This window comes from Convolutriloba macropyga, chromosome 1 (assembly GCF_964194025.1).
Source record: "Convolutriloba macropyga chromosome 1, txConMacr16.3, whole genome shotgun sequence".
In the NCBI taxonomy this organism is placed as follows: domain Eukaryota; kingdom Metazoa; phylum Xenacoelomorpha; order Acoela; family Convolutidae; genus Convolutriloba; species Convolutriloba macropyga.
In genome coordinates this window covers 61703094-61729279 of record NC_134468.1, presented here as the reverse complement: position 1 = coordinate 61729279, position 26186 = coordinate 61703094, and the positions used below count along the sequence as shown (strand labels likewise).

Genomic DNA, 26186 nt, shown 5'->3' with positions numbered 1-26186 from the left:
AATAAGTTGGACACCACCCAAAATTTTAACGTATTTTTTTAACCGGTGTTTGCGGCAATTTAATTCGAATATAACAAGTGCAATTAGGTGTATAGTTAAAAACAAAACCGTGAAATTTAGAAACAAATACTGTAATTCTTAATTACGCACACTGTGGAGCCGTTTTTGTCTTCGAACGTTATAGCGCAACTTCCCAAAATAGGTAATATCCATTTTCGCAGAATTGAGGCTACAAATGATGTAGCCTGATTCCCAATTCGAAACTAACCGAACTACACGAAGGCAACCGATGTGATATCAGGCCTGCCCTTGTGGTGTTTTGATGAATTCTTTGTGAAAGCTTACAAACAAAATTAGTGTCAGCAAACAATCTGAGCATCCTGATAAACGTAGGTACCAGACGTGAAGGTGGATGCATCCAAATATGGTTAAAGAAATTTAAATGACAGGGGTTTACACATGAACAAATTTTAAAGCAACCCAGGTTGAGGTGCCATCCGGAAGTGACCTCTGATCAGACCACGTCCAACGCACACGGTGTGTTCCCAGACCAAAATTACAGGGTCTGGGATTTGGCTCCAGCACACAATAGTATGATCAGAGGTCACTTCGGTCTGGGGATGGTATGATCAGAGGTCACTTCGGTCTGGGGAGGGTATGATCAGAGGTCACTTCGGTCTGGGGATGGTATGATCAGAGTTCACTTCGGTCTGGGGATGGTATGATCAGAGGTCACTTTGGTCTGGGAATGGTATGATCAGAAGTCACTTCAGGATGGGAATGGTCTGATCAGAGGCGGATTCAAGCGCACATTAGTCTGATCAGAAACCATTTCGCGCGGAATTTTTTTTTTGATTTTTTGTTTTTTTTTACAGAGAGATGTCGGCTCTGTCAAGAGGCAACAAAAAGCAGCATTCTGATCACAGACAGATCTAGAGTCTGATGTCTTTGATCAGAACCAAAGGGGTCCAACCGATTGAACATGTCAGTCCCCTTACGAGGAAACTTTGTTTAACTGTAAAATACGATGTTTTATATGGAAAACTGTCCAAATTTATCCATTAAGTTGGAAATATGCACTAATGTATACTAAATAATTTTTTACTCAGCAGATGGGTTGTCTTTTCTTTAGCAATAATACTTTTAGAATGGTCTTTTTTCAGATGAATATAATAATGCAAACATCATTTTTTATGAAATGAATATATTATAACAAAGTTCGTGCGGTGAAGTGATTTCGAGCGCACAATATTCTGATCAGGAGTAACTTTTCAGCGCACATTAGTCTGATCAGAAGTGATTTTGAGCGCACAATCGTCTGGACAATGGTCTGGGTTTGAACTTGGCTATGGTCGCACAATCGTCTGGACAAGGGTCTGATTATGGTCTGATCAGAGGTCCTTTCCGTCTGGGAAGGTCTGATCAGAGACAGTTTTGAGCGCACTTAGAGCGCACACGGTGTTTCGAGCGCACTTTAGTCTGATCAGAGGATACTTTGGTCTGGGAGGGTCTGATCAGAGGTAACTTTCGTCTGGCACGGTCTGATCAGGGGTCACTTCCGGATGGCACCTCAACCTGGGAAAGTTTCGGCGTTATTTCTGGTAGATTTTCTTGATCCGTTTTGATATATATCTTTTGACTCAGTTTGCGAACAAAAATTGTGAAAAGTTATAACTTGTAAAAGTTTTAACAATTTAAAAGTTTAAATTGAATTGTTTAACTGCTGGCTGAAATCAAAAATTACTAATTTACCAATTTTTGTTAACAGTTGAGGAAGCGTCGAATTGATTTATGCTTATTTGTATATATAGTTGATACTGAATTTTACATTTCAGTGGTAATGTGAGAAAACATAATCAATATCAGAATTTTTATGTTTTTTAATGTTATTTTAAAGTTAAATGGTTACTTTGATGTTCCAGACAAAGTTTCATTAAAATAATAAACTCAGATATACTTGACCAACTTTAAATCCTGTACTTAAGCATATTTTAATTTTCACATAAAAGTCAAAAATTATTTCATTTTTCTTGTCGAGAAATTTCAAATGACTTTAACTGGCTGAACGATTGAAGTAATTTTCAAGTGATGATCTTATTCTTTTCCTTCATATTGGTGACGATTTCGCATTTACTTAAAAAATCAGATTTATCAAAAATTTGGCATTCATTTTCATCAAAATTCAGGAAAAAAGGTTAATTTTAGAAAAATTAAGCATTGAATGTTTCCGTACTCCTCTTGACTTTGTTATCATCGTTCATTGCTAAGCATCGTTATATACTTTTTATCTAATTTTTCATGAGATTAACCTATATAATCGATCTTATAATACTACTTTCGCAACTCCATCGTTATAATTAATGTCCATTAATTATAAGTTTCATTTTTTAAGTGCATGAAAAGTTCTGTTTTTTGCTTTTTAATCTTGACATGTGTAAAAATGTACATGACTGATTAAAACACGGTTAGAAAAATTTGAAGCAGACTTAATCAATTTTTGAAATTTTTGTTCTTTGTTTCGTTATGGTTCAGTCTGTGATTTCACATCTTTTAACCTATTTTCTTTTGAAAAGAGGTGGATTTTATAATGCGCCAAGAGTAAACAAAGTGTTTACAGAGCGTGCAAAGTTGAGAAATATAAACAATTTTGATATTTTTCTTCATTTTTCTCCGAGTAATAAAAAAAATTTGAGAATTTTTTTCACGGCTGTTATTGATTCTCCTTCTGTATGTCTCCGCAAAAGATATCGATCGGCCAAAATTGACTTAACAAAACGCAAAACCAGGCTGGCAAGAATTTCAACCCTTAAAAAATTGGAGGTTTGGAACAATGAATGCTTTCATTGTTCCCTTCTGCTGTATACCATGACATCCAGATCTTTTACCTAATATTCTGCTCCAATCCTGTTTAATTCTTGCCAGGCTCTTGCCCTTTAATTTTTATTAACTCGATTTATAATTTCATCCTTGGCCGATCTGTTTATATCACTGAAAATAGACGAGAATGGTGGAAAGAGTAGGAAAAAAGTTTCAATTGCTCTGCGTGGAAAAGGTAAAATATAACAAAAAATCACAAAACAGATGGAATTCGAAGTGAATTTTTTATTTAACCGGAAAAAAAAACTAAAATTATTCTGATGCTAAAACTTCGTCTCCGCATCCATGGAACAATACATCCACGGAACTAAGTCACTATATCCCCAATTTTTAGTGGTGGAGTGGTAAAAGTTTAATCTTTCCAATACGCGCGCTATTCCTTTTGGAAGACCTTAACCTAAGTACTATTGATCTCATAGTTTCTTTTTGTTCTCCTTGGAAGTAGAGTGAACTCGGAATCTGACATTTCAATTCCTTTACATCTAAATTTAAATCTGATGAAACAAGTTGAACTGTAATCTATGCTTTCTACCTGTTCTTAAAGCCCTGACTGTCAAGGGCCAAGCGGCCAATTAAGGCTATATTTATCATGTTGACAGTAACATGATTACATTGACGATGATCTCTTATGTTCTTTTGAATTCTGCAACATCCATAATAAGGTAGCTTACAATAGTTGGAGCGAGTGATGATTAGTTTAAACTAGAAAGCAAACACAAATTTGTTTCTTTCTTTGATCAAACTGCATGACTCGTTAGCTCAGATTCTATGCAAAGCATGCAGAAGTCGACGGTTCGAGATTAAACATGATGAATTGAGTAATGTTTGTTTCATTCAGATGTTTAAGGCCGCTGACTTAAAGTCAAACTGTAGCTGAAAAAAGAACCAATTTGTATACGGTGCCTTAAAGGTATGTAGAGTTGATTAACTGTTGTAATTATCTGAAACTTAACTAATTTATTTTGTTATCTGTAAATCAATAAATATATTATCTGAAAGATATCTAAATCTTACCGGTTTATCACTTGAAATTATTTCCTTAGTCGGTTGCTTATACACACTTCTTCTAAGAGAATCCTCATTCTTATTCAATAGAATAAACTGTGTATTCATCTTCATTGCAGTTCCGTCTGCCGATTTTCTATCAATTTCTCAATAGCAGTCCGTTCGCTGAATTATTGGTCATCAAGCAGCCTTCTGATTATTACTTTATTTCGCAAGCATCGAAACAGCACTTGCCGGTCCCATTTGCAAGTCTTAATCAGAGATCGAGTTTTAAAAAAATGAGTACTAATTCAATACTTTAAGTAGAACGAAAAGTACTATCTTGTAAGCTAAGTTTTCGTGATAAACCTTGACAAGCCAAGCTTTGACAGCATCTTGGTAAAGTTCCCAATTTCTTGAAGCACAAGCGTCGATTTTGCAAGTTTTTTCAGATCATAAGTTGAACTTTTTCTAAACAAAATGATCATCAAGTTCTTGATCGGAACTTTGATTTGGACTAAAGTTTAGGGAACTCAAATTTGACGTTGTTTGCCGTTAAACAAAAATTTAAGTTTGTCACTTATTAAGTCTCGAATCATGATTTAAGTACCCGGTGAAACGAAACTTGTTACTTGGCAAGACATACAAGATCTCGATTTTACTAGTAAGACTTAGAATAGTTTAGCAAATTGAGATCTTGCTACAGGCGAAGTTTTCTTATAGTATATCCCGGGGAAACTTAAAAAGTTGAAGCATTTTGAAAAACATGCAATTATCCTTCAAGTTTTCTCATCTTAGCGTTTTCTTAGCAGGAATCTTAACTAGATCTTATCAACGCATTTCATGTTTTGTTTTATTGGGAGGCGATTCCCCTGAAAAGTGGAACAAGCAGACATAATAAATTTGTCATATAGTTAAATCTTTCTGAATATGAACTCTGATTAAGACTTTGAACAGTTTGGTGATACAAACATAGAACTAGTGCGTCGCAATTAGGCTTTTTTTATTTCGGGGCTCAGTTTCTTAAAGTGGTGACTCTGAAACAGTTACCAGTGGACAATATAGTCATTGTTCGCAGAACTCCAAAAGAGATTGATAAAAGTATTCGTGATGGCAGATATGATGTGTGAAGTTGTGAGCGAGATTGAGGTGAATTGCAATGGCAGTCTTTACTCCTCAGAGGAGGATGACATGATTGAGCCTCTCAGCTTCATGTTTTGGCTCTACCTCGCCATATACGTTGCTCTCGTTCTATTTGCTGGTAAGAACATTGCCCGTTCTTCTAATTTTTATGGAAAGGTGAGACCAAGGCCAGTGTAGTATTCCTCATTGAAGCCCAAGTTTTTCTCGTGTAACTCCTGAAACTTATAACTCAATACAGATTTCGCTCCACCGAATGTATACTGGAATCCGAGCAATTTTTCTTATAAAACGCAAAGGGCATAGTGGTTACAAAGTAAAAGGAGTATTGGTGAAGTGCGTTCGTACATAATGTTCCAACCCGACAAATGCCAAACAAAATATCAACAGATAAAAAGTGAAAACTAATCTTAAGAAGCAAAGACTAAGTTTTATTGGCGCATAATGCTGATCCTGCTCGAAAACCGAGTAAATTGGTTCCTGGGTTTGATTGAATTCAAAACAGAAAGTGAGTATTTCTTCAAAAACGACGAGAGAAGTAGCTGTGGTGAAATTTGAAAAATAAGTGTCTTTCCGCCAATTGCAAGTTTTGTGTTTTTTTAATTTGGATCCTTAACAGTTTCTTTGCATTAGACAAAATCTGCATTGACAAGCACGAAATCATTTAGTTTAGCAAAAACCATGCTTCTTTAAGGCAGAAAAAAGAAACAAGGAGGCTCTGTAATGTGAATTTGCACTATATTCCGGTCTCGCTCAACCACATCTTTGAATAAATTTTCTACCAAACGAAGAAGAGAAAGAAAACTCATGATTGATGTATTGCTCAAAAACAATAGAAGTATCCATTTCAAAACCGCTTTAACCTCAAACAACTAAACAAATTCAAAAAATAATGTTAGACGGGCAATGATGGTTATTGAAGAGGCGAAGAGACAAAGCAAACAACAAGATCAAATGAAAAACAAGCCTTACCAACATTTTCAGTTGTTCGCTTAGCAGATGCCAGTTCAGACATTTGGGAAAAAGTTAATGTCCGACTTCATTATAAGAGTGGTATTACCGACATCTTAAATGAAAGTTTTTTGGTATGCGGACGACACAAAAATTGTTGGCTCTGAAGGGGTTAAATCAATTCTTCAAACTGATATTGATAGTGCTATCCCTTGGAGTGAAGAAAATATTATGAATTTTAACTTCACGAATATCAAATTCAAAAATTTTTCTCTTGAAAATAGCGCTTACCAGGAACTGATTTTTCAAAGAAAAAGCATCAGATAGAACAAGTCAAGTTGATACAAGACCTCCGTAAATTTCTTGCAAAACGTTTCTTTAAACTTTCGTGTTGACATTTTTTTTGAGAAATGACTCCAAAAACTATCTAATATTCAACGTTGCGGTTACAAGGTGTGTACTTTGATTTCTCTACTATGGATCAAACGAACGCTTCCCCAGTAAACTTTGACTACAGCGTCATGAAAAAATTCAAAGAATATTCATAAGTGGATCCATAGAAAATGGAATCCTTCCTATTCAGACTGTCTCAAGTCTAAGTTACCAAGGTTTTTTTTTTACCAATTTTGTACAATCTAGTCCCATCAGATATAGTCCCATTGTTTGATCAGAATACGTGATGGACTGACAAATCTTAGTCAAACTGGTTTCTGATATATTGCTATAAACAATTGGTGTATCCAATTTAAAACCTCATTAACCTCAAGCGAAAAAGAATTCAATTTTTTTAGAAGGGCAATTATGAGTGCCATTGAAGAGACTGAGAGACAAAACAAACAACAAGATCAAACAAAAGACAAGCCTTACCAACATTTTCAGTTGTTCGATGAGCACATGCAACTCCCAGTCATCCGGGGGAAAAAGTTCATGTCAGGCCGCATTATATGAGTGGTAATGACAAAAATCTTCATGAATAAAAATTTTTTCATTTGCGGACGACAAAAAATTGCTGATTCAGAAGCGCTTAGATCAATTCCTCCCGCTGATATAAATAGTGCTATTCCTAGGAGTGAGGAAAACATTTTGAATTTTAATTTCAAGAAAAAACGCACTGACCAGGAACTTTTGTCAAGCTAAAGAACAAGAAAAGCTCAAGATAGAATTGGTCAAGTTGATCAGTGGTCTTGTCGTAAATTTCTCGCAACACCTTTCGTGGGACCTTCATAATGACTGTTTCGTAAATGCCTCCTAAAACTATTTCATACTCAACGACTTTCGCCACCTGAAGTGATTGTTATGTTAATGTTAAGACCATTGGGGTTAAAAATTTCGTACTTCAGTTCTCTTCAATGGATCAATTGTATGCTTTTCTAAGAAAGTTTGACTACAGCGTTTGGAAAAAGTTCAAAGAACATGATTAAATGGGTCCTTAGAAAAAGAAATCTTTTCTTTTCATACTGTCTTAAGTCTAATCAACCGAGTTTTTGTACCAATTGGGTCCCATCAGATCTTTTCTCGATCAAAATATAGAAGTTGGACTGAAAATCTGATTTCATTTGGTTTCTGGAAGACGACTGCCCTACGAGATCCAGTGTAAAGTCTTGATTTACGCTAGAGACATGGGACAGAAATGGTTTGAGGAAATGTTTTTGCTGCGTTTTCCTTCTCTTTCTTGTTTCCTGGTAAAACAGAAAATTTGTTTTTTATTTGGCTGATTTGGAACTCAAAATGGGTTTCTCATCAATTGAACCAATGCAAAAAAAATTGTTTTGGGTTGGGCCAAAAAAAATGCAAAAACCTTAGAGTAAATTTTCAATCCGATTCCTTTTTCCTTGCAAAAATCAACTATGTGACCAAAACAGGCCTTGCTACCGCTGCACGGCTCTTATGAACGTTGTTGTTCAAAATATTTGCGTAATAGACGTTCTGGAGACTAAAAATCCTAATATATCAAAAATAAATGATAAATTTTTTGGGGAAAATAGTGAGATTTAATTTAGCAGAAGAATACCAAATTGTTAGTTTTAGATCCATTTCTTCGCAAGCCGAGCTAAAAGTGACACTCAACTGAGTACTAGCGGACAAAAACGAGAGAAAAATTAATTCAGACTATAAAATGTAATAAATATTGTTTTGGGAACAGAATCATTTGAAGTACGAATTCAAGTCAACGCTGAAATTTTGAAAGAAAGGATTTGAATGAAGACTGATTTCAATAAAAATTGAAAAACTGCCATAGCCTGGAAGTTTTCTTTCCTACAATTTGATAGGCAAGGGCAATAACAAGCTGTATAATACAATGTTTTGAATCAGATGCTGCGATATGGGTCGTGCGTCAGAACTTTTGTTTACACTGCTTTAAGCGGATGTTTCTAAATGAAAGAGCCTTGGAGCGAAATGCAAAAAGTGTGTACTAGTAAGTCTTTGAGTGCTAACTATATTTTTTACATTGATACATATAGAATTGATAAATGTGACTTTGAAAAACAGAGTTAAATGTAAAACTACGAGTTGAGAATTTTTCACTGTGGATCAGTACGTTCTACGAGTTGGAAAAGGAACAACTCATTCTCATTATACCCCCTCAGTAATGAATTTTATCACTTGCGATCCACCGAGAAACTAAAGCCTCCAAATTAGGATAATGACGTACATGTAATAACAGCAAACTTATTACTGTTTTTGTCTTATAGTTATGGCAAGCTGGAAATTTTGAATACTGAGTTAAACTGCAACGGGACTCTTAATCTCATCTGAATGTAAGGGGTACGCATAAAAAAGCTCACATTCTCCATTTTTTGTAATGCCGCTGAAAAGGTTGTCAAAATTTGATTTAACTTATGTAGGCAGCGATGTTTTTGGCAGGTTTGGCCTCGGGTCTGACTCTGGGCTTGCTCTCCCTGGACACAACAATCCTGCAGGTACTCGCACGTGGATCCACTGACGAGAAAGAGAGGAAACAAGCGCAGGCCCTTCTCCCACTTGTGAAGAGACACCATCTGTTGTTAGTCACTCTGCTACTCACTAATGCAGCTGCTGTGGAATCAATGCCTGTGTTCCTGGACAGACTGGCAGGGCCAGTTACAGCTGTGCTGGTGTCTGTCACTGCTGTTCTATTCTTTGGGGAGTAAGTGATCTACAGTAGCGATTTATTGGTTTTTGAGACAAGTAAATGAAATGTAAATTGGTGACCAAAAGGCTACTTGAAACAAAGAAATTTTAGATGAAACTATGAAACCTTTTATTACTTAAACCAAAAAATCACCAATTTAATTAATTAAACGAGTCTGATGTTTTTGCTAAATGTAAATAATGTATTTCATGTTTAAGAAAGTAGTTCACATTTAAGCTATACAAAACGAGATCATGGTCAATTTGCGTGCTTATGTCTTGCATATTAAGGAACTGGATGATTGTAGCCCGCTAAGTACCTGACCTCATTTTCAAACCTCTCGAATCCCCTTCTAATTCTAGTTACTGTATCCAATTTGCTCACGGGAGACGGGGTTTAGTCCTCAGGAACTTTCACAATAGTAAGCAGATTTTATTGTTCCAACATTTTTTTCAAAATGAGGGAATGTATATGCAAGGCTTGCTTTTTTCTTCAGGCAAATTTTCCTATTTTGCTTACGCATCGTATAGCAAAAAAACAGATCCCGTTGTGACAGATCGTGTTGCGAAATAAGAAACAATAAACGAGAAAATTGTAGTAAAATTAGTAAGGGTAAAGGCAGTTTTCATTGTCTGGAGTAATTCGTTACAATTTCAAGCCTAAAACATTTTTAACTATTTGATCAAAAATTCGAAAAAAACGTTTTCTGTTTTTCTCACAACTGTTTTCCGTCTCTTGGATTTCTGCTTATTAAAAACTATCTTAGGAACCAATGATTCTCTGTATTGAACGTATTTTTTGTTAAATAGAAGACTTCAGGTAAATTAGAGCTCACAAATTAGTAAAAATCTATTTCGAAAATGTAAAACTAAAAGCATAAAATGTATTCTTTTCTCAGTTCTAGAGTTGTTTTCGCAAACAATTCTTTTAATTTCACCAGAGCTTCAGTAATAACCTTTTCAGCATTCTTAAAATCACTTTTGTGGATTGAACATCAAATCAACCAATTTCAAATTGAAAAAAGAAGATGGAAATCTTTTATCTTTTTTGTTTTTACTCTTTGTTATCAGAGCAGATCGTTCGAACTAAACTCATCTAGTGTAGTGCATATAAATGCAATGCAGAAGAGTTTGAGAGTCAAAGAATTTGCCGATCGCCATGAAAAAATTAATTAAAATTTGATTTTCTTTCAGGTCGCAAGAAAACTTAACTTTGTCTTGGTTTTGAACATCTTTAAAAATACACAGAGTGACAAGCCCGAAAAGTAAAAGTTACTGATAAACCTTTTTGTTCAATACTATCAAATGAAAACTTTAAAAGAAAGCCTTTTTTGCTGCCTTATATGTTTGATAACTAGAGACAGAGGGCAAAAATTAGCAGAATTCTTAAAAATTTGAAAAACTGACAAATATTTGAAACGAATACCGGTTTCAAGTTTGTTCAAAACCAAGATTGTTTCTAAAAAATTTAGCTGGTAACACGCATACTTGCAAGATTTTGTCAAAAAAAATTTGCCAATTATGTCCATGAACCAACAAAAGTGACAATTTTTCTAGAAAACACTTCGAAAAATTTTCTATTTCATGTTTCAAATTTACTATCGGTGATACAATTGCCTCAGGAAGTCTGCACTTAAATTTCGAGATAAGACAAAAAAATTCGGATGAACAATGCCAACCACGGATAAAGGTCAGTTACCAAAAAGGAATTGCCAAAAATGCAGTTTTTGTGTCAGGGTTTTGTTGTGTTTGTTTGTGTGTGTGTGTGTGTGTGTGTGTGTTTGTGTCTGTGTGCTTATGTTGTGGGCGTATGTATGCGAGAGCATATGTGTTATGTTTGTATTATGCGTCGGTTGTATGTGTAATAGAGAGTGAAATAGAAAGCGAGAGTAAGTTCCTGTAAAATTCTGTTTTTCAATAATCGCTAGTAACACATACAGGAAATTTTAAAAATTTAATATCTTCAGTATGTTCATGAGACATCAAAAACGAAAACTTTTGAAAAACTTTATTATGTTTAAATTGTACTTTTAGTGCCAAAATTACAATTACCTACACACTTTCGTAAAAAACGAAGAAGACCTAATTGAACGTGTCGAACCTTGAGTAAAGATCAGCTGCCAAAAAAGAGAAAAAATTAAATGTTCTTTGGGTGTCGGGGTTTGCATTTGTGTTTATTTTCTTTGTAGGTTATGTTTGTGTGTTTATATTCTTTGTTTGGTGTTGTGTTTTTCATATAGTACTACACTTATCTTTCTACAATGCACTAACGAATTTTCGTTTTTGCCTGCTGAAAAATGACGGCATTTTTTTTGTTCAAACTGTACGAGAAATTTTCTCGAAAGCATATAAATTGCTTTCAAATGCTTCCAATGGTTTTTCTGACAGAATTTAAGGGTTGTTTTTGCCACCTTGAGAGTTATGTTACAACATACTGTGCTGCGCACAGACTTGCATGAGCCATCTTGTTATGCCTTTACTTGGAAATCGTTTTTTAAAATGGGAAACTGTAACATAAAACTATAAATATCGGCAACTACAACAGTAGCATATGTTTGTTTCAGGGTGATTCCCCAGGCAGTGTGTTCTAGATTTGGCACAGCCATTGGGTACTACGCTAGACCGTAAGCAAACTATCTCGCCTAGTCATTCAATATTGCGTTTTTTAAAAGATCTTACAAGATTCTTACATAAACTTATCACATAATTCCTCAAGATCTTGCAAGAAACTTGTAAGATATACTCTGATCTTTAGTAATCTTACAATAATTGTAATATTGTGTAAGAGTTTAAAAGAATCTTACGAGATTTACCTTGATATCTTAGGAATCTCTAATATTATCAAAAATTTTTACGGAGTCTAAGTAACAAAAATTTTAATTTTATTAAGAAAGAAAGAAAGAGATCCTAATATAATTTACTCATATATGTCATTAATCATAAGCTGATGATTACAGGTTGGTATATATGCTGATGGGGGTAACATTTGTGATAGCGTGGCCCATTGCCAAGTTGCTCGACTGTATCTTAGGACATAACCATGCCACCTACTACAAAAGATCAGGTAGCTTTTTTCCATCATGCATATGATCATACCCGCTTAATTCCCTATATAATTTCTATCATGCATAAAATTACGTTTAGTTTGCTATGTTATTTTACAATATGGTATTAACAGTAGTTTTATCAAAATTTATAATATTGATCGCTATTTGGTCAGTTGCGGGAATAAAAACACAAGCAGCTTTGTAGTTGATCAATTGTTTCAACATATCATACAAAGAAAAATAATTTAGTTCTTAGCTGTTCTCATTTATTTTAGAATTGGGGGCCCTAGTTGACATTTTGGCCAATGACGATGACCCCGAAAACCCCGAACCGCTCTCCAAAGACGAGAAGTCAATTATCAAAGTGATTCTTTTTGTATATCCGATCAGTTTTTCTTCTATATCAGATCAATCAGTAAAAATGCCCGGCAAGATAATTCTATCCCCGTTTGGTCACATTGCTCTCCATCAATGTATCAGAGAAATTTCATGGCTTCAAAAAAAAACTCATCCATGGGCTATAGAAATTTACTAGAAACGTGTCCTATTTGCTGAAAACTTACACGATATAAGTTGTTGTTATACATGAACTGCACGGCAGATTTTTCACGTGCTTTTTCAATTACTATCAGATGTAGACGACAGATAAGGATGAGTAAAAAATAAACAATCAGCCGTATATTTTGAGGGAGAGTTTTGTTTTGTGATTAGGGTGCGCTGTTGATGCGGAATAAGAGTGTGGAAGATGTCAAATATCCCAGATTGAGGGATGTGCACATGCTAGACTTCGACTCGACGTTTGACCAGGACACAGTCAACTATGTAAGTGATCATCCAAAACACTAAAAAGCACATCCAGGTAATAGAATGAAAAAATATTGAAAAAGGAGGATGGATTATAACTTCGCACATCCCTTATCAATATTATAATAAAAATGAATTCGTTAGCTATTGCAATGTATTATCTATATCTGATCTATTACAATTGCTGTTACAAGAGCAACAAATAACAAATTTAGCATTCATTAAGCGCCGTACTATAAAGGGACGATGGGAGGCATTTTGACTGTTTGAGCACCGTTACAGAGCTGTCCAAAATCAATCGATGTAGTTGCTTATGTACTTGAAATAATTATCAACTGAACTTTTCACAAAGACAAATAGTCAAAATCATCCCATTAAAGAAGTAGGAAATGCCATATCTAGAAAACCAAAACCTATTTTATTTTCAAGGTTGGTCACAGATCCGTTAAAAAACTTAATGCTGTAACCTGTATGGCTCATTGAGTTGGCTTGCTAGTGACGTTCTGCTGGTTCATTTTCCCAGCAAATGTTTATTTTTGGGTTAAAATCCACTTTCCGCTCTAAATTTTCTTTAAAACAAAGAGATAGGATTTGTAGCAGGTTTATAGTTTGCACGTATAGTCGCATCAATAAAAATGAAGGAAAAAACTACAAATTGCTTTCAGTTCTGCTATTTTCAACAATACCAACATATGGTTGTTTCAGTTCGAGTTTACATTGAAGATTTTATTTCAAGATTATCAGCGAGATGCCTCTCTTGAAGGAAAATAAGGATATAATGGAATCGTCAATTTTACAAAGGGAACGGAGTTTCAGTTTTTGGTTGTTTGGCAGAACTGCAGGATTCTCCAAATCATGCAGCAAATCATTTAAGTAAATATTTTTGACGATTTAAGAAAAATTAGATCTAATTTGGTTGTTTGCAAGATTTCTCAAACAAAATATGGGATGCCAACAGTTTTTGATTTTTTTATTTCAAGAAAACCTGACCGATTTTTGAGATCATTGCCAGACTTCAGGGTGTCTCCTATAAACTCTGAACACCAAAAAATTTAAAGACATTTCAAACTGTTGGACATGTTTGAATTGCTCGTTGGGTTTTCAAATTTCTCAATTGAATTTTGAGAAGTTTTATTGAAAACTTTGGAGTTTTTTCTAGTCTGAGATTTTTCGAAGAATTCTGATATAGGGGTTTAAAAGATAGAAGTTGTAGTCTTTTTCAATATATTCAACAAGAGAAAAATGAACAACTGCTTTAGTTTGTAGATGGGAACAGAATTTTTCTTGTGACTTAATTTTCGGTAATTTTAACAACAGACCAAAAACAAATATAAATGAATGAGGCTTTTTACCAACATTAAAAGATTTTTTTGTTCACATGAAAGAAGTGTGAACATGATAGAGGAAAACTATAAAACTGCACGCTTTATTTTCAACATAAAAACATCATTAATTAAATATTTAAAGATTTGTTTTAGAGATTTGAAGATTTTATTAGCTTTTTCCTCATCGCTTTTATTCGAGAAACTATTGTGTTTGAAAGGATTTGCAAAGTAGTTAAAAGGCGTTTTCTCCTGTTTTGGTATTTAGAACTAGATCTTTTAAACCGCATACATCACTCAAACTTTTTATTAAAACCATGATTTTGGTGACTCCAATGTGGTTAATATGATCATTGCACTTATAAGATACAATTGTTTGTTGTAGTTATAACCTTATACTTCTGCATAGTTTTTTAAAACTTTTTTCGCAATCAATAACGTTTTACTGAGGTGCATTTAACCGTCGTTATTAAGAGAAGTTTGTTAAAACTTGTTCCGGTAGCTTTCGATGTCAATGAATTCTTTTTTCTGGGAATTAAATAATTTTAACTGTAAAACGTGGTAAGAGATGATCAGGCAGGTTTTTTATCAAGAAAAAAGAAAAAAATTGACTTTTTCCTTAAGTCCACGTTCAAATAATCGAACAAAAAGTTTTGTTAAAAAATAGGTTCGCTTAATCCCTCGAAAAGAAAAGAAGTTCCTAATATCTGAAGTGTCTTTGCTGCTGTACGGTTGCTGTTTACGCTGGAGATCGTTTATGTTCGCTTGTAAATCAAATTGGTGCTTTGCCGTTTTCGATTTGCTTTTTCAAACCTTGCTGCTAGCTCCATTAGACCCTTTCTTGTATTTCGCGTTGAACTTCTTCTGTAGTATATTTCAAGTTGAATCCGGTTCCAACCAAAATCATATGCGTCACAATTTCTAACCATTGTAATCTTTGTTCAGTGATAATTGCTAACTTCTAAATCTTTAATTGAGCAAGAACTTCGTTTTTAAAAATGTACTTTCGTCATTCATTCACTTTCGTGTTTTTTAAAGAATTTTCTTCATGAATGAGAATAGAATTTTTATCGTTTGAGATCTGATAAAAATCTTATCAAAAAGATGAGTCATAGCTTTCCGAATGCTTATCTTGCAAGATCTTACAAGATTCATATAAGATCTTATACGATAAACATTTTTCTGCAGGCAGAATTTTTATCGTGTAAGATCTTACAAGGCAGAGTTTTTATCTTGTAAGATCTGACAAAAGTGAACTTTTATCGTGTAAGATCTTATCAGACCTGATAAAAATATTTTACTGTGTAAGACATAAATTGTCTCATAAAATCTTAGTCAGGCGACGCATAATCTAATAAGTACTTATAAGTAAATTTTGTAAGAACTTGTAAGATCTTACACGATAAAAATTCTCAAATGTCTGGGTTCACTCAAGATTTAAATCAAAAATTTAGCGCAAAGAAGTTGAAAAGTTTGACATTCAACTAACTTTTGATTCACAATATGAGATGAAATAATCTCACATTTTTCTACGGCTATTGATTAAAAAAGCAAGTAGTATGGTACCAAATGTGACAAATCAGATTCGTTCATGGAAACAACATTTGAACAAGAAGCTGTTAGTGCGCAAATGTTAATTTTTTTGAACTCTGTCTAGATTGAGTTCCCACGACAAACATGCTTGCGCGGGAACTTGAACCAAGGAGAGCGTAGTGAACCTGAACCTTGGTTCACGCATAACTTTAACCAAGGTGGGCGTAGTGCGTTCGGAATTACATAGTATGGAAACATTGTTGAACCCAAAAAACTATAGACACGGGTAACACTGAACACTCGACAGTCTTGAAATAAGTAACTAGGAATGCAGGAAAGTTGAACGCACGGAAAGATTGAACTGGAAATAGGTTGAACGCACAAAAATCTTGGCAAAAGTAACTCTGAACGCACAAAAGCCTGGACATAGGCTCTTTTGAACCCACAAAAGTCTTGAAAGGAACGAACTGCCGGTTTTGCTAAATGCTGCTTTAAAATTTTCACCAGAAATTGTCATCTGGTTTCAGATCGGTACTACATGTTGCTCATTCTTGCACCGCCCGATTCCATTTCCTTGAAGAAATTTTTATAAATCTTTGATATATGCACAGAGATTATCTTGTTTCAAATAAAGTAATGGAGAAGAGCTTTTTATTAAAATTCCTAAAATTTTAATATTGTGAAAACATGTATCTTGTTTGGGCATGTAACGAGTAATTACAGTCTAACTGATTAGATTCCGTAGAAAAAACTGATCAATCGTCTGAATTGAAATTTAGTCCATTGAATACTAATTTTTTGACCGACAGTTTTCAGGTTCCTCCGCTTCAACGGCATTCTTGGGCGCGATACTCTTATTTTTGATTTTTTTGCAGCGTTTTGATGCACACTGTACACTAGATCCTGATTTCCCGGGTGCATTTCGAATGGTTAACTTATAATAACTTGCAAGTTTCTTGCAAGTTCTTACAAGGCGATGCATCGCCTTAAAAGTTTTTCTGCCAAAGACCTGCAAGTTCTTACAAGATAATCATTCTGCCTATGCTGTTGGAAAAAAATTAAAACGTCGCAAGATATGAATGTACACATATTCTGCGCATCGACAAAAGAATAAAAAAAAATCATTTAAAAAATTGTTAATCTATAGCATCAGAAAAGGTGTTCTTCCATCTTCTTTTTTCATTATTTTTCTTATTTAAGTCTTTCAAATTTTGTGACTTTCTTGGGCTGAAGATGTGTTGAAGTCCTGGCTTCAACAATGAGAAACTTTTCACACACACACACACGCGCGCATAGACACACACACACACCACACACACACACACACACATCACACACAAACAGACACTCACACACCACACACACGCACACACACACACACGAACACAAGCACATTCATACACAAAGAAAAGCACACACACACACCCGCTCTTTCTCTCTCACACACACACGCACACACCCACGCACACATACACATGCACACACACACACACACACACACGAAAACTTACACGCGTACACACACAGAGACACACCCGTTTTTGTAGAGAACCACACCCGTTTTTACAATGTTTTGTATTCTCCGTTTACTAAATTTTCTCTAACACGATTATTGTTGGTACAAGAGCTACGGACCAGAAAGTTATAGGCAATTGAATTTGATAAAAATGAAAATTTTGAACAAATAGTACATTTTAAGTACAACATTTCATTAATTTTGTTTAAAGCCGGCTAATGAAATTGGAATTGGCTCCAATCATAACAAAACGTTTTACGTCACTAAGTTTGCATAAAAAAATGATTTTGTTGCCTTTCGGCTAAGCAGCAACTTCTCATAGGGAAAGCGGTTTCTCACATTCTTCACACTCCTGTTAAATTACATTAATCAATGAAATATCAGTTGGCCAATATGTGCAGCTTTTACGTTCTTTGTACAGAATGTCAACAAGAAAGTCAAAAAAGTTAACGTTGAAAGCACAGAAAGAAGAATCAAGTGATAACTTTTAAAAGTTTTCCCCATAAAATGGCAGAGAACACAACAAATTTATTATCATATTAACCACGCGCAAAGGTTCTTAATATGGACTAAAATGCTCTTCTCAACTTTAACAATAAAAATTAATGAAGTCAGAAAATTTGAACAGTCAAAATATTTTGGAATTTTTGCCTCTACTACAGGTCAAGAAGAATCTTTTTTCGTCAACTAACATTAATTCAAGAAAACCTGATATAACTGGCAATTTTCTTATATCAAATCAATCATAATTTGTTTTTTAATGGCTTTTTCAATTTGGACTGAAACTTACAGGTTAACCATTCGACTTGCAAGTTCTTACAAGTTAACCATCTTTTGCAAGAAACTTGCAAGTTCCTACAAATTAACCATTCGGTCTCGACCCCTGGGTTCAAATCCATTGGTTTTTGTCTTTTTGTGCTTAGAAATATGAAAATTTGTAGCATAACCACCTGTCAAATGGAAGATCATAGAGCGAGGTTTGATAAACTTTTTTGATAATGCAGAAAAAACCAAATTGAAGACTCTCCTGAACTGCAAAGTTTCAATAATCAGTCTTTTGAGCAGATTTATTGATTCAAGAGAACGAATACTGCTGTACGTAAATTTTTTGGTACAGTAGTGCAATATATGATAGTTAGAATTCCCAATTAAAATTTAAAGAAACTTTTACGGATCATCTTTTAAATGATCAGTATTTCTATCAGCCGGTGTTGATATAAATGTTTTAAATAGTAGGTAGAGGTTAGCTTACTCCTCCTTGTTTGTATACAATTTTTTTTTTCATTCTATTTCAGCGGTGAATTAAATTCAATTTTTTGGTACCCTATTCATCATATCTCAGGATTGGATTTCGTTATTATCAAATCCCAGGCCCTCAACCAAAGAAAGGTATGCGCCGACCAGACTTGCACGAGCTCATAATCTGGACAAAGTTTCAGCGGCCGCGAATTTCCTTCTGTCCCAGTCTAAATTTGTTCTGTTTGCTTTAGTCCATACAGATTGTTTTTACTGTACGGTCTTCCCGAACCCGAATTTGGGTAATGAACTCGTCCGATATGACTGATTCGAGATCACTTCTTCAAATTAAATTGGATCAGAATCGATGTCGAAGCACTCATTTCCGAGTTATGAGACATAAGTTGACAACTCAAAAGTAAGAAATTCTAACTTGGATAATTTTGTGCGCTTAGATGATCAATAGTGGCAAATCGCGACTTCCCCTCTACAGCAAACGCCGCTCTAACATTAAGGGACTCATCATCACAAAACGACTCATAGGTTGCGACCCCAATGCAAAGATACCCATGAGAGACCTCAAGTTATATAGAGGTCACGATGTCAAACTTATGCACGAGAAGCGACCCCTGTTTGAGGCTCTGAATGACTTCCAGGAGGGAGAACACTTGGCTGTGGTGACCAGAGCTATACCCATTAAGACTGCCTCTGGAGATTTAGAGTTCCAGTCATCGGTACGTTCTTTTCACACACAGGAATGTGGAACGTTGTTGGAATTTTACCTGCGACCATCCTCTATATTTATAAAATTTTAGACTATAAATAAACCAGCCAGTCAATATATACTTATGAATAGACCGTACTCGGTCAATATAATCCAGTAACAGCCGTCCTTACCCATTTAACCTATGAAAAGAATCTGGTTCCATCTAATAGAATTTCCTGGACTTAAGTTGGACCTATAAAGTTGGCTCCATTAAAACAATTGCCTCTACTTTGATTCGAAAATAAGAATAGTAAATATTTTGAATTGACAATTAAAAAATTGATTGTGAAATTTGAAAAACGTAAAGAGTACGCAGTTTGATTGTGAATTGTTTGCCTTCAACCTCCTTATGAGCATTTCTTTTATAACACTCCTGAGAAACACTCCTTTATAACACTCCTTTACATATTACTACTACTTGTTACAAACTTCTGAGTTTTTCAAAAAATCAGGCCGCTTTGAAGTTTACTGACTTTGATAGCTTAACAATAGTTTTGATACTTTAACCAAGTTTTGCTGAAAGAACTAGCCAAAGTTTATACATAAAAGGTTTCAGACCGAATCAGTTTTAATAACCAAAATGCTCTGCCAAAAAGTTCGGCCAAGCATTTGGGATTGCGAAAGAATGTCCATTTTTAGATTCGAACGTATGAGGAAAAGTTATAAACAGTTTTAGTATAAAGGTCTGGATTACTTTCAACGTCATCTGTCTCATTTGATATACCAAGTTCACAAAATTGCAGTTTTAATAATAGAAAATAGCTATAAAATGATCTAAATAGGCAAAAAGTCTGAATATGATGTATGATCTTGTTTTGGCTGAACAAAGAACAATTTACTCTGAATATTTACTTTTTAATCTCATTGTCGAAAAACCTTTCCCTGTCAACATTATTTTGGAGAAAATTTGAAGAAAACTTAGTAATCATAACCAGTATAATTTGTAAGCAAATAAGAATCTTAGTTGAACAAAAATTGCGCTGCACTATCAGGGAACCAAACGTGAATGCAAACGACAACATCTTACTTGCATTGAAGCTCAGAAAATTAGAAATTAAGCAAATATGTGAGAAAATCGTTTGAAGTAGAGATAAACTAAAAAATTTTGTGCAGTTTTTATTTCGACTCAAACCTTTTTGTTACAAATTTAGTATACGTCAAACAATCAATTATGTGCGGTTTTGAAAATGCAATTCTATTGTCCGCGGAAAAAAGTCAATAAAAATTGCGCGTATTGAAATAGCCGCAATGCCGAAGAATACTGAAGAAATTCGAGGAAAAACCGGACAACTGGAAAAATGTGGCCTCATTTTTATGATAGTTCCGGATAATTTTTGCCAAAAATACTTTAAAATCCTTTTAAACTCCGATTTGAATTTTTTCAGAAAACGAGGCTGTGAATTTCCATAGTGCATTGGTCAAAACGTTAGATTATGTGAAATAAATGGAAGACTAGAACAGCGAAAAATTACTTTCGTGCCTCCGTTATCAGCTTGCATTAAATTTTTTTTTGTTCAGTCACCAAAGTGTAACAAGCGTAGTAATTGGTTATCATTCCAGGAATTTTATTTGATTTTTCGTAAAGAAAGTGAAGTAAGAGGAATGAGTTATACTGATTTTGAGTCCTATATCAACGGAAATTGGCGGTTAATTTATATATATTTTTTCAAACTGGATAGTTATGAAGTGGGAAGTTTGCATTTGTGTCCACCAAAAATTTTTGTGTGCCGTTCGTAACCTATTAACCTTTTCTTTCAAAATTCAACAAAAATTTAGCCTAATTGTTCTCAATTAAATAACTTGAAGTTTATTCTGTTAGCTTAAGCAATATCTGAAACCGGTACCTATGCAAAACTGCAAGTAAAGTGGAAAATAAAGTTTTCCCTGAACTTTATTATGGTCGATCGAATCCTCATTTTCACTATCAAATGTTTTTTGCAGTGTTAGATACGGATTCTGTCAAAAACAATCTTTTTAAATAAATTTTTCATAAAAATGAAAAAGCAGACAGTATGCTAAATTCAGCGCATCATTTTTTGTATTATGTTGCTTCGTAGATGCGCAGCTGGGTTTGTTTTTAACGAAATGTTGACAAAATATAACAATTGCAAATCACTTTAATATTGATAATATCACCTAGAACTTTGGACTGCAGTCAATGTTTTTAAGAGTAAACACTTTACTGTAGTTGTTTCTGAAAAAACATATTAGATATTTTTCAAGAACATTTTTAAACAAATCAACTGAATTCATATCAAAAACGAAATGAGTACACTTGCAACAAAAATATAAATAATAATTTTATCATTTGTACACTGCTAACCGATAAACTTATTTTTCCCCTTGAAAGAAACTAAATATTTAATTTCTTCTAACGGGAAATATAAAATCTGACAATACCTTCTTTAGTCCCCATTACCCTTCTTTTTCTTACATCGTTTTACGCCCCAAAATTCTACCCCTAATCTTAACATCTTTTTGGGTAATTTTTTGGGTGGATAAAATCTAAAAGTCCCCACATTACCCCTAATCTCACATCGTCTTACCCTCCCTCCCTCCCCCATAGACAATTACCCCCACTCTTACATCAATTTGGGGTTAATCGGGTAGGGGCCATTTAGACACTGGATATATTAAATATCCAATTCTGTTCTCTTACTTATATTAAGAACAAATTTTCATTGCTCTCGTTTTGTGCTTGATGAAAATTTTGCTTCCTGGAGTGTGAAAAAATTGTTCGATTTTGTCTGAAGAAATTTATCGTTTTCCGGTAACCGGAAATGGCGAGGCACCCAAGAAGATATCTTGTCTTAGCGTGTTTTGCTTTAAAAAATAAACAAACAAAGTAGTATTCTCAATTACCTTTTGTTCTAAACGTTGAAAATTTAAAAAGTCTCCAAAAAACAATGAAAGGAAAAGACAGCCAGAACGACTATAGCTTTGCAAACAGAAACTCTTGAGTTCAAAAGAATTTGATGTATGATCAAATCATTTGACCAAATAACTGAAGCAGATGTTTATTTCGGTTTTTCGTGTAATTGAATATCACATTCAATGTTCATTTTATCTTTTTACTCGTCTAACTAGACCATTTCATATTTCAGACAAAAGTTATCGCTGATTTTGAGACCCAAATCAGTTGAAATTGCTTAGATGTGCTATAATTTGTCTCCTCTTTGGTTCGGGCGCTGCAGGCCTACTTTTTTAAAATGACAATTTGAGAATGCGTCAATATACATAAATTTTTCGGGGTCACTTAAAGGTACTCACTGAAAGTGAGATTTGTTTATATAATTTTTTACATCATTTTTCTCGACCCGGGATTAAATATTTTCAGTTTTTTCAGCAAATATTTATTACAGGAATTCTCAAGAAGCTCAAAATATGCCCAGCATGGACGAGAATTTTTCATGCTCAAAGGAATTCAACTATAATGATCAAATCAATTGACGGAATAGCCAAAGCAGATTTTTATTTTCAGTTTTGTTTAATTGAAATTGTATACTCGGCGTGTCTTAAAAAGCTTTTCGCTTTTCTTGAGTAGCGTTTCTATCTGACTGATGGTTTAGACGAATGAAAAGGACGTGTTGGGGATAATAACACTGGAGGACATTTTGGAGGAGCTGTTGCAAGAGCCAATCATGGACGAGACAGAGGTCACCATCGAAGTACTCAAGAGCATACACAGCATTGCCAAGTCAATAGGTGAATGAATAGTTGGGCTCATATTTAATTCCATCACACTTGCATACCTGCTGCAATTGAATAAATACAGGAACGCTTTTTAACAACCCTCAGAGCTGCAGTTCTTTTTTTCGTTCCACAGCTAAAAATTATGCAACTGTTCACCTGTACTTGACAATTTACCAAATGCTGTAATACCCAATTTATTCCCTTTGATCTTCAATTATCCGATTATAAACTATAATTGTTGGTATAACAAGCATGCTTTGTCCTACTTCATAGGGATAATTTCATCTCATGTTCGGTGGTGATAGTTTCATGTCAAATCTCAAAGGCCGCTGTATATCAAACAACCAAATTTTACATTCAGTCTGATAATTTTCTCAAAATGCTAAAATATTGGGCTTATTGTGAGTATTTTGGTGTACTGTGTACTTCTCCCTGACGCCGATGTTTTATTGTCAAATTAATGATAACCTATGTTTCCGGACATCAAATTAATGTTTCTGTACATTCATCCTTAATTTGACAGGTAACCGACCGACAAACAACACCAGCCCTCCTTTTCTCAGTGGGGATAGCGGCAACCACGGGGCCATAGTATCAAGCTTTGGCAACCGAAACACTGGACGCATATCCAGACAGCCCATGTACACTAGACAGGCATCCAGCAACAAGATTGGCTCACCCACTTCGAAAACACCTGTTAGTTTATAGTATGCTAATAGTGTCTGTCACTGGCGACGATTTTTCCTTTCCACGCCATGATTTCGTAGACTGAAAGTATGAGCTGGTGAGGCAGCACGTTTAACGACAGACCAAATGATTAGCTTAATAGGCTTCTAAGTGTACATCAGAACCGTCGTAGTCAACCTAGGGAGGCAGTGAGGGCATGAGAGTGCTCATGCAAAGTCCTGGGACATGGCTAGAATTCATGTTCTAACTAATACTGAGTGTGCCAAAGTTCAAAATACATCAAATTCTAACCCAGTGTTTTAAATTTAGAGATTTTAAATCCTCTAATCGTTTCAGCTTCTGAAGAGACAGAAGTCGACGGCAGACAAAAGCAGTGATCAAAGCAAACAACAACAACAGACTTCCAACAGGGACGTAGAAACTGTGCGGACCCCAGCTACCCCCACCTACACGTCAGCTCACTTCCACTATAGGCCCAGTGTGAACAGTGCAGTCGGAGACATGCAGGATTTGGCAGGAACCCCCGGATCTAACACTGGCATCACATTCCACATGGACACCGAGTACTTGATGCGTGATCAGGATCCAAAGACATGAGACGGAATCGAGACAGCACTCGGAGATAAAGTGCTCAAGTGACTCAAAGCAATTGGAAATCTAATAAATATTAAAAATATGCATCTAATAAAACAAATGACGCATTGCTTTTGTGAAATTAAAGTATGGTGGTTCCTGGTATTTGTCTTCACTGTTATTTAAGCGGCAAAATTTTTCAAAACTAACTAGGGCAGAAAGAATGTTTCGGGCAAAATTTTCTCTGCCATTTAAGGTAAGAATCTTTTTAAAAACGAGAACACGTGAGCAATTAGAACTTTTTGTTCGTTTGAAAATGAGAGCCGGAGAAAAATTATTCATGGTAAAAATCATTCAACAAACAAAAAAAGGAAAAGCATTCTTGCATGTAACTATCATTGGTCGTCTTAGCAAACCTGCCACTCTAACATACCAAACTGATATGAAATTGGAAATTAATTTCGAAGCAGGTAGTCGTTGAAGAGAACCAGCCATGGAAAACAAAGCACTGTCAGTTGGCCTCGCACAAGTTTAAGTAAATTTACCTTAAGTAAGTTCTCGAAACCTGAGGTGTTACCTGAATTTTACTTTGAAAAATAAGAGTATCTTTGTTAAAGTTTTCTTTTCTTTAAGTTTTCTCAAATTTTCTTTGTAACGTTTTTCAGTACAAAAGTGCAAATTTTCAGTAACATTCATTCTTCTCTTTGGAACCTCTCAATTGTTTTTTTTTGTTCCTGGAACAGAGAAGTAGTGTGTGTTTCTCCGTTGACTCCACGACGCAAGGACGCATCGGCCGTCAAGCTGGAGTGAGAATATCTTCGTTCAACTCGTCAATCGATTCAACAGATAATTTTTGGAAATTTTGTGTTCATTCAGGCGATAATTAACATAATTAAAATCACTCAAGCGTAAATGTTTTTGTAAACAGAGCAATTAAAAAGAAACTGATTTCGTTTTAATTGCTCTACGCTTACTTTTCAAAAATTATGTGTTTGCCAAAGTGTGGATACACAAGCATTCGAACTATTTTGCTCACGATTCTATTTTTTTATCATTATGTGAACATATATACTCAATAATAATTCTAATTTTACAATATGCGTAGCTAGCCCGCCGGTCAGGCAAGTAGTGTGTGTTTCTTTGCTTTGACTTCATGAGGTGAGGACGGTGAGGTTGGAAAGATGTTGTGGGGAAATGATGAGTGAAATGAGGAATTCGATGAGGAGCGTTAGCGACGAATCGATTGACGAGTTGAACGAAGATATTCTCACTCCAGCTTTACGGCCGATGCGTCCTTGCGTCGTGGAGTCAAACGGAGAAACACACACTACTCAGAGATCTCGTAATTGCGATGCTTAAGAGAAAGAAATATAATATCTTCTTAAAAGATCATTAAACAAAGTGAGGGTAATGTGATTCGCGATCAACCTCTCAATTGTTTTTTTTTTGTTCCTGGAACAGAGAAGTAGTGTGTGTTTCTCCGTTTGACTCCACGACGCAAGGACGCATCGGCCGTAAAGCTGGAGTGAGAAGATCTTCGTTCAACTCGTCAATCGATTCGTCGCTAACGCTCCTCATCGAATTCCTCATTTCACTCTTCAATTCCCCACACTATCTTTCCCAACTCACCGTCCTCACCTCATGAAGTCAAAGCGAAGAAACACACACTACTTGCCTGACCGGCGGGCTAGCTACGCATATTGTAAAATTAGAATTATTATTGAGTATATATGTTCACATAATGATAAAAAAATAGAATCGTGAGCAAAATAGTTCGAATGCTTGTGTATCCACACTTTGGCAAACACATAATTTTTGAAAAGTAAGCGTAGAGCAATTAAAACGAAATCAGTTTCTTTTTAATTGCTCTGTTCACAAAAACATCTACGCTTGAGTGATTTCAATTATGTTAATTATCGCCTGAATGAACACAAAATTTCCAAAAA

The 26186-nt window shown here is 34.9% G+C and overlaps 1 protein-coding gene across 7 annotated transcripts; it reads left to right on the top strand.

Moving 5' to 3' along the window:
- The first annotated feature begins 3622 nt into the window (after positions 1-3622).
- Positions 3623-24405, top strand: LOC142341278 (uncharacterized). Of its 7 annotated transcripts, none has more exons than XM_075392240.1 (11): positions 3623-3787; positions 4940-5122; positions 8818-9079; positions 11628-11687; positions 12021-12127; positions 12386-12474; positions 12822-12932; positions 18977-19255; positions 22857-22992; positions 23504-23676; positions 24004-24405. In XM_075392240.1, exons 2-11 carry the CDS (start codon positions 4972-4974, stop codon positions 24262-24264), a joined length of 1629 nt encoding a protein of 542 aa, XP_075248355.1. In that variant the 5' UTR covers positions 3623-3787; positions 4940-4971; the 3' UTR covers positions 24265-24405. The 7 variants fall into 7 exon arrangements, with proteins under 7 accessions (XP_075248355.1, XP_075248320.1, XP_075248348.1 ...); XM_075392205.1 differs by having other exon boundaries at positions 3623-4118; positions 4819-5122; XM_075392233.1 differs by having other exon boundaries at positions 3623-4118; positions 4808-5122.
- The last annotated feature ends 1781 nt before the right edge of the window (positions 24406-26186 follow it).

Coding starts and splice junctions, on each gene's coding strand:
- LOC142341278 (XM_075392240.1), top strand. CDS start 4,972: ATGGCAGATATGATGTGTGAAGTTGTGAGCGAGATTGAGGTGAATTGC. Junction 19,256..22,856: donor ATTTAGAGTTCCAGTCATCG/GTACGTTCTTTT, acceptor CTGATGGTTTAG/ACGAATGAAAAGGACGTGTT. Junction 23,677..24,003: donor CACCCACTTCGAAAACACCT/GTTAGTTTATAG, acceptor TAATCGTTTCAG/CTTCTGAAGAGACAGAAGTC.